At 30.1% G+C, this 16221-nt stretch overlaps 2 protein-coding genes and 1 pseudogene across 2 annotated transcripts in view; 1 reads left to right on the top strand and 2 right to left on the bottom strand.

Annotated features, from left to right (window-relative positions):
• LOC119604211 (signal peptide peptidase-like 3) overlaps window positions 1–65 on the bottom strand; it is a 23255-nt gene extending 23190 nt beyond the window's left edge. The window contains exon 1 of the mRNA XM_037956694.1: window positions 1–65. This exon is cut by the window's left edge and continues 451 nt beyond it. The gene's annotated coding sequence lies outside the window, so the exon portion shown is untranslated.
• The window catches only part of LOC119604210 (TBC1 domain family member whacked), a 17037-nt gene extending 816 nt beyond the window's left edge, over window positions 1–16221 (top strand). Inside the window, 4 exon segments of the mRNA XM_037956693.1 lie at window positions 12602–12814; window positions 12880–13244; window positions 14720–14757; window positions 14760–16221. Of these exon segments, the coding sequence (XP_037812621.1) occupies window positions 12602–12814; window positions 12880–13244; window positions 14720–14757; window positions 14760–15478 (1335 nt within the window). The 3' untranslated portion in view covers window positions 15479–16221.
• LOC119604212 lies at window positions 2486–4251 on the bottom strand (annotated as a pseudogene).

Raw genomic sequence — 16221 nt, 5'->3', positions numbered from 1 at the left:
TTTGATTTTTTTATATGAAAGGACAATTAACTTTTGATGTTTATTTGATGGAGTACGAAAATTCAATGATATGTTCGCTACATATGGCAATGCTGTTAGAAGAATAAAGAAAAGCGAACAATAAAAAGAAATGGAAAAACATTGACAGCGTTGTATTTGTGAAATATTTAGTTGGTGTGGGAACAAAATGAAAAAGAACTATTTTGGTATTTGTTGGAAATTTTGAAACAAAATTATTTTTAATTGAAAATTTTTCATAGAATTTTAATTATAAACAAATAACTAAGCAAATAGACAGCAATTATTATTTTTAGATCTTAAGTAGTTGCCTCGAATCACTTTTTAATAATTTTGCGGAATAAATAATGCTAGACGCATGAAAACATAACCGTTTTATTTCAAATATAACTTACTGTTAGGTCTAAAACGTCTCCCTTTGCGTCCACTTCTTGTTAAAGACAGATAAAAACTACTATACTAGTTAACAGTAAATACCGGTAGTTCTAAGTTCATCAAAAATCGTTTTTATATGAAATAAGTAAAATCGTATGCATTTTCTTAAATTAAAATTTAAATACATATCTATCTATCTATCTATCTATCTATCTATCTATCTATCTATCTATCTATCTATCTATCTATCTATCTATCTATCTATCTATCTATCTATCTATCTATCTATCTATCTATCTATCTATCTATCTATCTATCTATCTATCTATCTATCTATCTATCTATCTATCTATCTATCTATCTATCTATCTATCTATCTATCTATCTATCTATCTATCTATCTATCTATCTATCTATCTATCTATCTATCTATCTATATATCTATCTATCTATCTATCTATCTATCTATCTATCTATCTATCTATCTATCTATCGATCTATCTATCTATCTATCTATCTATCTTCTATCTATCTATCTTCTATCTATCCTAGCTATCTATCTAATCTACTATATATCTATCGATCTATCTATCTATCAGTTATCTAACTATCTATCTATCTATCATCTATCTATCTATCTATCTATCTATCTATCTATCTAATCTATCTATCTATCTATATATCGATCTATCTATGTATCTATCTATCTATCTATCTATCTATCTAACTAGCTATCTACAATAAAATAGTTTTAAAACTTTGAGTCAAACTGTTTCTTAAAGGATTTATCGGTTCTGATTTAAGTTATCATTGTGTCCTAACGGAAAAGTTTATTGGTAACAAATAGAGATTTCTAGATTAGAATCACTATATTAATAATTTTGCGGAATAAATAATGCTAGACGCATGAAAACATAACCGTTTTATTTCAAATATAACTTACTGTTAGGTCTAAAACGTCTCCCTTTGCGTCCACTTCTTGTTAAAGACAGATAAAAACTACTATACTAGTTAACAGTAAATACCGGTAGTTCTAAGTTCATCAAATCGTTTTTTATATGAAAAAAGTAAATCGTATGCATTTTCTTAAATTAAAATTTAAATACATATCTATCTATCTATCTATCTATCTATCTATCTATCTATCTATCTATCTATCTATCTATCTATCTATCTATCTATCTATCTATCTATCTATCTATCTATCTATCTATCTATCTATCTATCTATCTATCTATCTATCTATCTATCTATCTATCTATCTATCTATCTATCTATCTATCTATCTATCTCTATCTATCTATCTATCTATCTATCTATCTATCTATCTATCTATCTATCTATCTATCTATCTATCTATATATCTACTATCTATCTATCTATCTATCTATCTATCTATCTATCTATCTATCTATCTATCTATCTATCTATCTATTTCTATCTATCTACCTATCTATCTATCTATCTTCCTATCTATCTATCTATCTATCTATCTATCTATCTATCTATCTATCTATCTATCTATCTATCTATCTATCTATCTATCTATCTATCTATCTATCTATCTATCTATCTATCTATCTATCTATCTATCTACTATCTATCTCTATCTATCTATCTATCTATCTATCTATCTATCTATCTATCTATCTATCTATCTATCTATCTATCTATCTATCTATCTATCTACAATAAAATAGTTTTAAAACTTATTGAGTCAAACTGGTCTTAAAGGATTTATCGGTTCTGATTTAAGTTATCATTGCGTCCTAACGGAAAAGTTTATTGGTAACAAATAGAGATTTATAGATTAGATACAAAAGCGAGACTTTAACGTTTTTCCAAATGTTAAAAGATAACTACAATTTGGCGTAGTAAAGCTTATCAAATTTATTAACACACAGTTAACAAATTATGAATTAATTTAAGAAATTAATTTAATTTTAGAATGTTATACATACCTACATGTGTACATGTACTATGTAGATACATATATATGTATGTATGTTGTATATAAATTTTCCAAAATTCTGCAAGTCATTGACATGATATACATTATCAAAGTCAATAAGAGATGAAAAGATAATACAACTAATCAAGTAATACTTTTTTTTATTAATTTATTTAAAGAAAACCCTTAGAGTTAACAATTGATCACTTTTTTATCGTAAAACAATTTTGCATATTTTAAAACTTATTTTTATCAAAAGAAGTGTTGGCAGATATGTATGTTTGTATAATATTAAATGCACTTAAAAAATATTTTGTTTTAGAAAACAGCCTTCGCGAAAAATTTGATTTTTAAATTAGGCACTCAATTCCTTAATAACAGAACCAGCTGTTACTAAGCGTTGAATTTTCCGATTGTACCCTCATAGATTTCGGTAATACGGGCATCTCTATAATAACGTTCGGCTGGCATATCACTTACGTAACCCATGCCACCCAACACCTGTATACACTGATGACTGCAAAAGGTGGCTGCTTCTGAAGCAGCTAATTTAGCCCATAGCAGCCTCTTTGGTATAGGGTTTATCGTTGTCCTTTAACCAGGCCGAACGCCAGGTCAACAAGCGTGCAGATTCTACTTTAACTGCCATATCGGCAATTTTTTCCTGAATAGCTTGAAGTTTGGAGATAGGTTTACCAAAAGCAATACGTTTTTTGAGCATAATCCACCGCCAATTCCAAAGAAGCTTGAGCAATACCCAAAGCCTGGCTGGCAATACCAATACGACCGGCATCCAAAGTTTTCATGGCAATTTTAAAAACCATAACCAGGTTGACCCAAAATGTTCTCTTTGGGTACAATACAATCTTCAAAAATCAACTGGCAGGTGGAAGAGCCACGTATACCCAATTTATCTTCTTTCTTGCCCAAAGAGAAACCTTCTGTAGCTTTGGGTACTATAAAGGCAGAAATGCCTTTGTGTTTGAGGGATTTATCGGTGGTGGCAAAAAACCACAGCTGCCTTGGCTTCATAACCATTAGTGATCCAGGCCTTGGTGCCATTCAAAAGATAATGATCACCCCTTATCTACAGCTGTAGTAGAGGCAGCACCAGCATCTTGAACCATTGCCAGGTTCGGATAAGGCAAAACAACCTACTTGATCACCCGACGTAAAGGGAGTAATAAATTTTTGCTTTTGTGCCTCATTGCCAAAACCCAAAATGGGACCCAAATACAGTGAATTATTAACAGACATAATAACACCAGCCGAGGCACAACCCCTAGATATTTCTTCCATGGCAATAGAGTAAGCCAAATAATCCAAACCAGTGCCACCTAAAAATATAAAATTGTTCATATATGTTATATAAAATCATTATATTAACTGCAATAGAGTAACTTTTTACCTAATTCTTCGGGTACCGCTACAGCCATCAGACCTAATTCACCCATTTTTTTAATCTGCTGCTCGGGATACCAAATGTTCACGATCACATTTGGCTGCATTGGGCACCAATTCATTATCGGCAAAATCTCTGCAGGTTTTTTGCAACATCTGATGGGTTTCAGGTAAAGCCGACAAACAGGCAATGTTACGTTTAACCTGTTGCAGGGGTCCACGAGTATGACCTTGTTGTAAAAAAGCACAAGTTTAGTTTATTTTTATTATAATTTATACCAAGTAAATGTTTAATTAATTCAATGTATTAATTAATTAATGTATAGTATTGTTTTTAAAATTTCCTTACCCAATTTCAAAGAGTTCCTTAATACGTTCATCATTTTGTAAAGTTGCTGCTAAACTAAAGAAATTTAAAAAAATAATTGCAAATGAAAATAATTAAAATATTCCACCGGCTCTCTCTTACTCTGTTTTGTGATTAGATAAACATAGATAATTTATAGTTGCCAGATGGTCGTAGTGCTAAAAACGCTATTAAATCTTTGGTATGGCATTACTTTCATATAACAGTTTAAGTAGTTTAAACGTTATAAATTATCACTTAATTCAAATTGGATTTTGAAATTAAATTTGTTTTTCATACAAAGAAAATGATAGGTGCTTCTTTTCATGTATAGTGATCTATATAATGAATTACACATGTGAACTAAATTTGAAAACAAAAGCATACTTTTCTAGAGAACTGAGGAGATCTGAAACCGAATCTTTTCTTAGAATTTCTCAATAACATCATGTTTTTCAGATATTTTATTTTTATTTTAAGGGTACGATGTTGCTATAGTGGGTAAAATAATTTACCGATTTTAATATATGTATTTAATAGGCGTCCTTGTGCTAACAACGACTTTTGTGCGAAATATTATCTAATAATTTTAAAAAATTGAGCTTAATCGACGGTACGTTTCGAATCAATGTATTCCAAAGTGATCACAGATTTTAGATGTTTCGTCTAGAAATTGATCTTCCATGTTTCCTTCTACTTAATTTTTCAAAATGAAAATCGCCATCAATTGAAGACATTAAATATAGTTAATCGCAATTTATTTCTAATATTCATCAATATGGTATCACTTAATCCAATAAGACTACCTTTAATTAAATATGGCAACACTAAACATCATATCATAAAGCAAGTGTCAAAATTGTTTCATATTTTCCTCGAACTACGTCGTTTTTTTCATTCGTCTGCAAAACATTTGTTGCCAAATATTAATATTCCACAATTTTAATAATAAAACGTGAAAAAACAAAAACATCAAGTAATTATTATTGTATTTTTTTAAGAAAACACGAAAAAATATTTCTAAACAAAAATATACACAAAAACAAGGCCTGAAAAAATTACAATTAGAAAGTGTCCACCAAACCCAATAAATCACAAAAAGAAGAAAACCATATAGGGGTGTGAGTGAAAAGCAATAGTGATTTAAATGAGAATTAAAACAAAAATATGAATCCAGTTAGTATTTTTTTTCATTTCAAAAAAAAAAAAAAAACAGAATAAAAGGAAATACCCGAATAAAAGAATTTAGTTTTTTTTTTTGGCAAAATAAAAAGAGAACGAGTAGAAAATAAAGAATTTCAACTAATGGATGGATACTGTCGAAAATCATTCGAAATCGCGTTGAAAAAACAACAATAGTAATTATTAAAATTGCTTAAATTAAATACAAAATTGTATTTCATTTCTTTCTACATATTTTGCACAAAATAATAGGTAAGTAAGATAGTGATGATGATGATAATGATTATAATGCTGATAATGTGTTGAGTAGATAAAATAGATTTCTTTTTGTTAAATTTATTTCAATTTTGTAACTTCATACGTGATTGAGAGTTTGTGTGTGGGTTCATTTTAAAAACAACCAACAATACCTTAACAGTACAACGACAACAACAACATTGACAAATAACAACTACTGGAATATATCTACAACAACAATACAAGTTGCTCCCCCACACAGAGAAACACCTTTTTTATTTAAATTTTCTTTAAGTTTTAAAATGCAGGTTTATATTTTTCTTTTGTAGATTTCATGCATGTTTTTATTATTTTGTATGTTTATCATTATTTTAAGTGTTTTGTTTTAAATTATTTTGTTGGCAATCTGTATAAGTTTGTAATATGGAATTCCTTGATATTAATAGTAAAAAAACAAAAATAATTATTCATCAATAACAAGAGATTTTTGATTGTTTTTATTATTATTGGTAGTTGTTGTTTTGCTATTATTTTTATTTATTTCCTCTCTTGTTTTTTGTTTTCTATATGATTTATTAAAATCTCCCCTACTTTTTAGGGGTAGTATGCTATGTTCATTTTGCTGTACGTTTTAAAGCATACAAATACCTCGGAAGTGATACTATTTTTCTGAAAGGTGGATCTGAGTAGAACAAGAATCTGTTTCTGAAATTTCCCAAACACCTCCAAAATCTTGATAGATAGAATAGATAGATAGATAGATAGATAGATAGATAGATAGATAGATAGATAGATAGATAGATAGATAGATAGATAGATAGATAGTAGATAGATAGATAGATAGATAGATAGATAGATAGATAGATAGATAGATAGATAGATAGATAGATAGATAGATAGATAGATAGATAGATAGATAGCTAGATAGATAGATAGATAGATAGATAGATAGATAGATAGATAGATAGATAGATAGATAGATAGATAGATAGATAGATAGATAGATAGATAGATAGATAGATAGATAGATAGATACAGATAGATAGATAGATAGATAGATAGATAGATAGATAGATAGATAGATAGATAGATAGATATATAGATAGATAGATAGATAGATAGATAGATAGATAGATAGATAGATAATTAGATAGAGATAGATAGATAGATAGATAGATAGATAGATAGATAGATAGATAGATAGATAGATAGATAGATAGATAGATAGATAGATAGATAGATATATAGATAGATAGATAGATAGATGAAGATAGTAGATAGATAGATAGATAGATAGATAGATAGATAGATAGATAGATAGATAGATAGATAGATAGATAGATAGATAGATAGATAGATAGATAGATAGATAGATAGATAGATAGATAGATAGATAGATAGTAGATAGATAGATAGATAGATAGATAGATAGATAGATAGATAGATAGATAGATAGATAGATAGATAGATAGATAGATAGATAGATAGATAGATAGATAGATAGATAGATAGATAGATAGATAGACAGATAGATAAATAGATAGATAGATAGATAGATAGATAGATAGATAGATAGATAGATAGATAGATAGATAGATAGATAGATATATAGATAGATAGATAGATAGATAGATAGATAGATAGATAGATAGATATTTATGTATTTATGTAATACATTTTGATTTTTCATAAATGTTCCCTTCAAAAAATTATGTTCCTTAAACTTTTTAAAGATTAAAGACGACATGTGCATAAATAAAGTTTTCCCCCTATTTATATTATACTCTTTGGTTAATAGTTCAATAAGCATTTCATTAAAGGGCACTTGTGTAGTTCTAATTCTAACAACCCCATAAACATAATAATGTATAAAAATAAACTCCGAACATTTTGTCGCATAATAGGTTTGTGTGTAAAACATTTGTTACCACATTGTGTTCTATTTTATATAAAACTAACTTATTTAATTAATTTCTATAAACAATAACAAAGGCTTCATATATTAAACAATTAGAAAAATGTTTATTACTCAGAATCTTTTTTTTAAAAAGGAAATTGCTTTAGTTTTATTTTTAAAATAAGAATAACAATAATTATAAACAGAAAAGTACGCTCAGATGAGTCTGGTAAGAAAATATAGATAATCTTGTATTTAGTGATACATACTTTAACAGAGTTATTAAAAAAGTCCTTTTTAAATTGAAATTTTTGGAATAAATATTTTTCTCTAAATTGATTTGTTTGTGAAATTTAGTGAAAATCTGAATATCTTATACATAGCTTTGCAAAATTAAAAATTTTCTCATGCTTTTGCACCATTAAAAAGCAGTTTAAAACACTTATTCTACGTAAAAAATAACTTTCTTTAATATATCTTATTTACAATACATATTTATAATTAAAAGATAAAGAATTTTTAATAAAAAATAGAAAAAATGTGTTATCACGCTTATGGTATAATATTTATATAGACATTAAATAATATTTACTTTAGTAGAATACAATACTCCTTTTAGCTGTTAAATATTTATACAACTAAGGAATTTTTCATAGAACATAACTAGAACTGAATTAGAACTGAACTAGAACTGAACTAGAACTGAACTAGAACTGAACTAGAACTGAACTAGAACTGAACTAGAACTGAACTAGAACTGAACTAGAACTGAACTAGAACTGAACTAGAACTGAACTAGAACTGAACTAGAACTGAACTAGAACTGAACTAGAACTGAACTAGAACTGAACTAGAACTGAACTAGAACTGAACTAGAACTGAACTAGAACTGAACTAGAACTGAACTAGAACTGAACTAGAACTGAACTAGAACTGAACTAGAACTGAACTAGAACTGAACTAGAACTGAACTAGAACTGAACTAGAACTGAACTAGAACTGAACTAGAACTGAACTAGAACTGAACTAGAACTGAACTAGAACTGAACTAGAACTGAACTAGAACTGAACTAGAACTGAACTAGAACTGAACTAGAACTGAACTAGAACTGAACTAGAACTGAACTAGAACTGAACTAGAACTGAACTAGAACTGAACTAGAACTGAACTAGAACTGAACTAGAACTGAACTAGAACTGAACTAGAACTGAACTAGAACTGAACTAGAATTGAACTAGAACTGAACTAGAACTGAACTAGAACTGAACTAGAACTGAACTAGAACTGAACTAGAACTGAACTAGAACTGAACTAGAACTGAACTAGAACTGAACTAGAACTGAACTAGAACTGAACTAGAACTGAACTAGAACTGAACTAGAACTGAACTAGAACTGAACTAGAACTGAATTAGAACTGAACTAGAACTGAACTGAAACTAGAACTGAACTAGAACTGAACTAGAACTGAACTAGAACTGAACTAGAACTGAACTAGAACTGAACTAGAACTGAACTAGAACTGAACTAGAAACTGAACTAGAACTGAACTAGAACTGAACTAGAACTGAACTAGAACTGAAACTAGAACTGAACTAGAACTGAACTAGAACTGAACTAGAACTGAACTAGAAACTGAACTAGAACTGGAACTAGAACTGAACTAGAACTGAACTAGAACTGAACTAGAACTGAACTAGAACTGACACTAGAACTTGAACTAGAACTGAACTAGAACTGAACTAGAACTGAACTAGAACTGAACTAGAACTGAACTAGAACTGAATAGAACTGAACTAGAACTGAACTAGAACTGAACTAGAACTGAACTAGAACTGAACTAGAACTGAACTAGAACTGAACTAGAACTACTGAACTAGAACTGAACTAGAACTGAACTAGAACTGACTAGAACTGAACTAGAACTGAACTAGAACTGAATGAATAGAAACTGCACTAGCAACTGAACTAGAACTGCACTTAACTGAACTAGAACTGAACTAGAACTGAAACTAGAACTGAACTAGAACTGAAACTAGAACTGAACTAGAACTGAACTAGAACTGAACTAGAACTGAACTAGAACTGAACTAGACAACTAGAACTGAATAGACTGAACTAGAACTGAACTAGAACTGAACTAGAACTGAACTAGAACTGAACTAGAACTGAACTAGAACTGAACTAGAACCTGAACTAGAACTGAACTAGAACTGAAACTAGAACTGAACTAGAACTGAACCTAGAACTGAACTAGAAACTGAACTAGAACTGAACTAGAACTGAACTAGAATTGAACTAGAACTGAACTAGAACTGAACTAGAACTGAACTAGAACTGAAACTAGAACTGAACTAGAACTGAAGTAGAACTGAACTAGAACTGAACTAGAACTGAAACTAGAACTGAACTAGAACTGAACTAGAACTGAACTAGAACTGACACTAGAACTGAACTAGAACTGAACTAGAACTGAATTAGAACTGAACTAGAACTGAACTAGAATGAACTAGAAATGAACTAGAACTGAAATAGTACCGAACTAGAACTGAACAAGAATTGAACTTCAGTTCTAGTTCAATTACCTTGTACCTTGATATGTGAGAAATTTGAAATCAAGAAAAAAAAATCTATGAAAAAGCCAGAACTAACAAAAGGGCCAATGACCAATGAAAAAGAACAATTACCAAACAAAAAGTCAACTATAAAACAAAGTCAACTATTTTTGAATAATTTTTTAAGCATGTTAAATTAAACTTTTAACCTATAGTTTTTTTTAAATAAAAAAAATTAGCAAGTATCACTCCACCTTTTTTCTTAAATTCAAAACTCAAACAATTAAATCATCCATTGCAAAATCATTTTTTTTATTATAAAAATATCAAACAAACTATAATTTTCTCAATACTACAGATTGAAATATAAAAACCAACAAATCTATTAAACTAACAAGTGAAAATTGCTAAATAAACATACAATACGACAACAAATATTGTCATTGTTATGGATAAAAAATTGGTAATACCAACCCTTCCTTTTAAGTTTCAACTAATAATAACAATTATTACATACATCACCATACAAGGGAGTCTAATAAATACGTGAATTTGAATTTATATTTAACACATGCACTTTTATAATTAAATGTGAGTTTGTTTTTATTATAAAAAGATAAACCTCTATTGCAAAGACAATATTTTTTTTTTGTGGTTAAACAAATAAAAATTTAATAATGTACATAAATTGTATGTATAAATATTTTATCTAATAATAATTGGATGACCTTAACCGGCTTTAAACTAATATAAACTTACGCATTGCTCATACCTACATACATACTTGCAATATATTTTAGGGAATCTTATCTTTTTTGCTTTTGACGATGTTGATATAAATAAATGTTTAGTTGTTTGTCTGCCTTATGAACAATTTTGTTAATTATAGCTAGTACATACATACGTACATTCATTAAAAAATTTGAGAGATACTTGTTTCTTTTGAATAAATTTTTTAATAAAAATTGAGATAAACTTGTCAGCATGAATTTTACACTATTACTTTTCTAACAAGAACATAAGTCAAACGGAAAAAGAGAACTTAATTATAACTGAACTAGAACTGAACTAGAACTGAACTAGAACTGAACTAGAACTGAACTAGATCTGAACTAGAACTGAACTAGAACTGAACTAGAACTGAACTAGAACTGAACTAGAATTGAACTAGAACTGAACTAGAACTGAACTAGAACTGAACTAGAACTGAACTAGAACTGAACTAGAACTGAACTAGAACTGAACTAGAACTGAACTAGAACTGAACTAGAACTGAACTAGAACTGAACTAGAACTGAACTAGAACTGAACTAGAACTGAACTAGAACTGAACTAGAACTGAACTAGAACTGAACTAGAACTGAACTAGAACTGAACTAGAACTGAACTAGAACTGAACTAGAACTGAACTAGAACTGAACTAGAACTGAACTAGATCTGAACTAGATCTGAACTAGAATTGAACTAGAACTGAACTAGAACTGAACTGAACTAGAACTGAACTAGAACTGAACTAGAACTGAACTAGAACTGAACTATAACTGAACTAGAACTGAACTAGAACTGAACTAGAACTGAACTAGGAACTGAACTAGAACTGAACTAGAACTGAACTAAACTGAACTAGAACTGAACTAGATCTGAACTAGAACTGAAACTAGAACTGAACTAGAACTGAACTAGAACTGAACTAGAAGCTGAACTAGAACCTGAACTAAACTAACTAGAACTAAACTAGAACTGAACTAGAACTGAACTAGAAACTGAACTAGAACTGAACTAGAACTGAACAGAACTGAACTAGACTGAAACTAGAACTGAACTAGAACTGAACTAGAACTGAACTAGAACTGAACTAGAACTGAACTAGAACTGAACTAGAACTGAACTAGAACTGAACTAGAACTGAACTAGAACTGAACTAGAACTGAACTAGAACTGAACTAGAACTGAACTAGAACTGAACTTACGAACTGAACTAGAACTAACTGAACTAGAACTGAACGAACTGAACTAGAACTGAACTAGAACTGAACTAGAACTGAACTAGAACTGAACTAGAACTGAACTAGAACTGAACTAGAACTGACTAGAACTGAACTAGAACTGAACTTGAACTAAACTAGAACTAAACTAGAACTAACTAGAATTGAACTAGAACTCAACTAAAGTTCGATTTAGAACTGAACAAATATTGTAAATATTATTTTATTTTAGTAAAAATCCTTTTTATTTGCTTAAAAAATTATATTTTAAAAATATTACAAAATGCGCATTTTGTATTTCAAAAAAAAAAAAATATTCTGTGTAGTTGTATTCACTCTCTTACCCCTTTGACTGAGTTTTTGTTAATTGATCAATATGTAGTCATTTAATTGTATGCGAAAACGAATTTAAATTAACATACTGAACTTTTTTTCATTTCTATTCAAGATGAGATGAGCACACACATTCAAAAATATGAAATACTTATTGTTTAATTAGCTTAAAAACTATAACAACATTGTGTTTGGTTGTTTGTGTTTCTACAAATTAGTGGGTGTATTTTGTTAATAAAATAAAAAAAAAATATATAATTTTATAACATTTTTAAAGATGAATGACCTATAATATTGACTATTTTCCAATTTAAATTACAGTTTACGATGGCAACATCACCACGTTCGGTGGACACCATATCACTATGTTCCACCGTCTCTAGTTGTCCCGATCGTAATGGCTTTTATGGTGGTTTTCAACGTACTGACAAACCAAAAGAACCCTTATCAAAAGCACAAATTATAGCTAGAGAAAAGAAATGGTTATATATGATAGATAATTGGTCTTTATATATGTCCAAGAATTATAAAAAGGTAAGATTTTTAATTTTTTCAATTTTATTGAAATTTATTTTTTAATTTAATATTATCATTTGCAGATTCGTGATCGTTGCCGCAAGGGTATACCAAAATCAATCAGACCTCGTGCTTGGTTCTTTTTATCTGGTGCCTATTTGCTTAAAAAGAAACATCCCAATTTATATAAAGAACTTTTAGAGAAACCGGGAAATCCTCATGTCATTGAAGAGATCAAAAAAGATAAACATCGTCAGTTTCCGTTTCATGAAATGTTTTTGGATGAAGATAAAGTTGGTCAAATTGAATTGTTTAATGTCTTGAAAGCCTATTCGATATATAATCCCAAAGTGGGATTTTGTCAGGCTCAAGCACCAATAGCAGCTTTTCTCTTAATGCATTTACCAGCTGAAGATGCATTTTGGGTTTTTGTTAGCGTATGTGATGTGTAAGTAAATATAAATGTTTTTTTTATTTTTTAAGAAGTGTTTCAACCGAAACAGAGGTCTATGGATATACTACAAATGTAAATTCTTTTTAAGGAATTGATTTTCTAACGAACGCTTTTTAACAGACTTTTGTTAAAAATGTAGTTCTAGTTCAGTTCTAGTACAGTTCTATTTCAGTTCTGGTTCAGTTCTAGTTCAGTTCTAGTTCAGTTCTAGTTCAGTTCTAGTTCAGTTCTAGTTCAGTTCTAGTTCAGTTCTAGTTCAGTTTAGTTCAGTTCTAGTTCAGTTCCTAATTCAGTTCTAGTTCAGTCTAGTTTCAGTTTCTAGTTCAGTTCTAGTTCAGTTCTAGTTCAGTTCTAGTTCAGTTCTAGTCAGTTCTAGTTCAGTTCTAAGTTCAGGTTCTAGTTCAGTTCTAGTTCAGTTCTAGTTCAGTTCTAGTTCAGTTCTAGTTCAGTTCTAGTTCAGTTCTAGTTCAGTTCTAGTTCAGTTCTAGTTCAGTTCTAGTTCAGTTCTAGTTCAGTTCTAGTTCAGTTCTAGTTCAGTTCTAGTTCAGTTCTAGTTCAGTTCTAGTTCAGTTCTAGTTCAGTTCTAGTTCAGTCTAGTTCAGTTCTAGTTCAGTTCTAGTTCAGTTCTAGTTCATTCTAGTTCAGTTCTAGTTCAGTTCTAGTTCAGTTCTAGTTCAGTTCTAGTTCAGTTCTAGTCAGTTCTAGTTCAGTTCTAGTTCAGTTCTAGTTCTAGTTCAGTTCTAGTTCAGTTCTAGTTCAGTTCTAGTTCAGTTCTAGTTCAGTTCTAGTTCAGTTCTAGTTCAGTTCTAGTTCAGTTCTAGTTCAGTTCTAGTTCAGTTCTAGTTCAGTTCTAGTTCAGTTCTAGTTCAGTTCTAGTTCAGTTCTAGTTCAGTTCTAGTTCAGTTCTAGTAGTTCAGTTCTAGTTCAGTTCTAGTTCAGTTCTAGTTCAGTTCTAGTTCAGTTCTAGTTCAGTTCTAGTTCAGTTCTAGTTCAGTTCTAGTTCAGTTCTAGTTCAGTTCTAGTTCAGTTCTAGTTCAGTTCTAGTTCAGTTCTAGTTCAGTTCTAGTTCAGTTCTAGTTCAGTTCTAGTTCAGTTCTAGTTCAGTTCTAGTTCAGTTCTAGTTCAGTTCTAGTTCAGTTCTAGTTCAGTTCTAGTTCAGTTCTAGTTCAGTTCTAGTTCAGTTCTAGTTCAGTTCTAGTTCAGTTCTAGTTCAGTTCTAGTTCAGTTCTAGTTCAGTTCTAGTTCAGTTCTAGTCAGTCTAGTTCAGTTCTAGTTCAGTTCTAGTTCAGTTCTAGTTCAGTTCTAGTTCAGTTCTAGTTCAGTTCTAGTTCAGTTCTAGTTCAGTTCTAGTTCAGTTCTAGTTCAGTTCTAGTTCAGTTTCTAGTTCAGTTCTAGTTCAGTTCTATTTCAGTTCTAGTTCACTTTTAGTTCAGTTCTAATTCGGTTTGTATTCAATATTTATTTTGCAGCTACTTGGAAGACTATTTCATAAGCGGCTTAGAGGTTCTACAAACGATGCTGGTATCTTAGAGGGCCTTTTAAAGAAAACCTGTCCACCCGTCTATCGACACTTACAGAAGCACAAAGTTGAGCCTTTACTCTATATGACCGATTGGTTTCTATGTGCCATGACCCGTACATTACCCTGGGAAACATTACTACGGGTTTGGGATTGTTTTCTAGCCGAGGGTATACGTGTCATTTTCAAGGTAGCTTTAGTTATACTGGGAGCCTCACTCAACAGTCACAAAATACGCAAACAATGTAACGGCCTTTGTGAAACACTTGAAGTGTTACGAAATCCTCCCGACAATGTACTCGATGAGGACTTTATTATTAATCACATGCAACGTTTGAACTTACGCGTCGAAGACTTTCAAATCGAACATACACGTCAAAAGACACGACGAGCCAAACAGAAGGCTTTACAGGAGGCAGCTGCGGCACAACATTCAAATACGAGCACATTTACACGCAGCCGTACAACTAGTCCAACCAATATGTCAACCACAAATATGTCGACGACGGCAACGACGACAACTACAGCACAAACAGCTAGTGGTAATGTAACGGTAGTAAATATTTCAAGTGATCATTCGTATGCCTCCTCAAATGGTGGCGCAAGCGCTGCAGGTGCTACTAGTAATGGCGGTGGTGCTGAGGGTGGTGTTAGTTGTAGCAGTGGTAATGGTATTGTTAGTGTTTCCACAAATAATCATCATTCATAACTTTTATAAATAATATTTTTAGTTATAATACGAATATATAGATATGCACCTCCCCGGTAAAACGCTGAGCGTTTAAAAATATTCCGTTAAATGTTTTAAATTAACAATTGTTTTAGTTTTTTTTCTTTTTGTTTAAAAGATTTTTAAAGGATTTAGTTAAAAGTTAATAAGAAGATTTCAAAAGGAATGTGTATGAAATCTTTAGGCTAAATTATAGTGGCGAATAAAACCATTAGATGTCATTTTAAAAACTTTATTGTTTAAAAATTATATTTTAAGATTTGAATATGAGATTAAAAACCCTCTCACTGTACGATTATCTGTTGCTTAAGAGACCTTAAGAGGCTCTTGCAAAAGGCTATTTTTCCGGTTGATTTGTAATGGTTTTATTTCAATAATTTTGGCCAAGTTTAGTTACATTTTACTGAACTTCTTTGTACATTGAATTAAAATTTTATTTAAACTTTATCTTATATAAATATATATTTAACTATTTAACTATCCTCCTCCTTCCCTACTAAATAAATAAATAATTGAAGTAACAACAACAATCAAGCACTTTTAGTATAGAAATTTAACAATTTACTCTTTGTATATAAATCGAATATTTTTTTTTTTTAAAGCAAACGATATATAAACATCTATTAACAGAAACCTTGCAAACAAGTGCACAACTTATTAAAAAGAAAAAGAAATACTAATATTAAATAAGTCAATTAGTTTTAATTTCATTTATTTAAAAA

Source organism: Lucilia sericata, unplaced genomic scaffold, assembly GCF_015586225.1.
Source record: "Lucilia sericata isolate MDLA Ls3-8-SP2 unplaced genomic scaffold, ASM1558622v1 Contig000371F_arrow, whole genome shotgun sequence".
Classification (NCBI taxonomy): domain Eukaryota; kingdom Metazoa; phylum Arthropoda; class Insecta; order Diptera; family Calliphoridae; genus Lucilia; species Lucilia sericata.
This window is presented reverse-complemented; position numbering and strand designations above follow the sequence as displayed.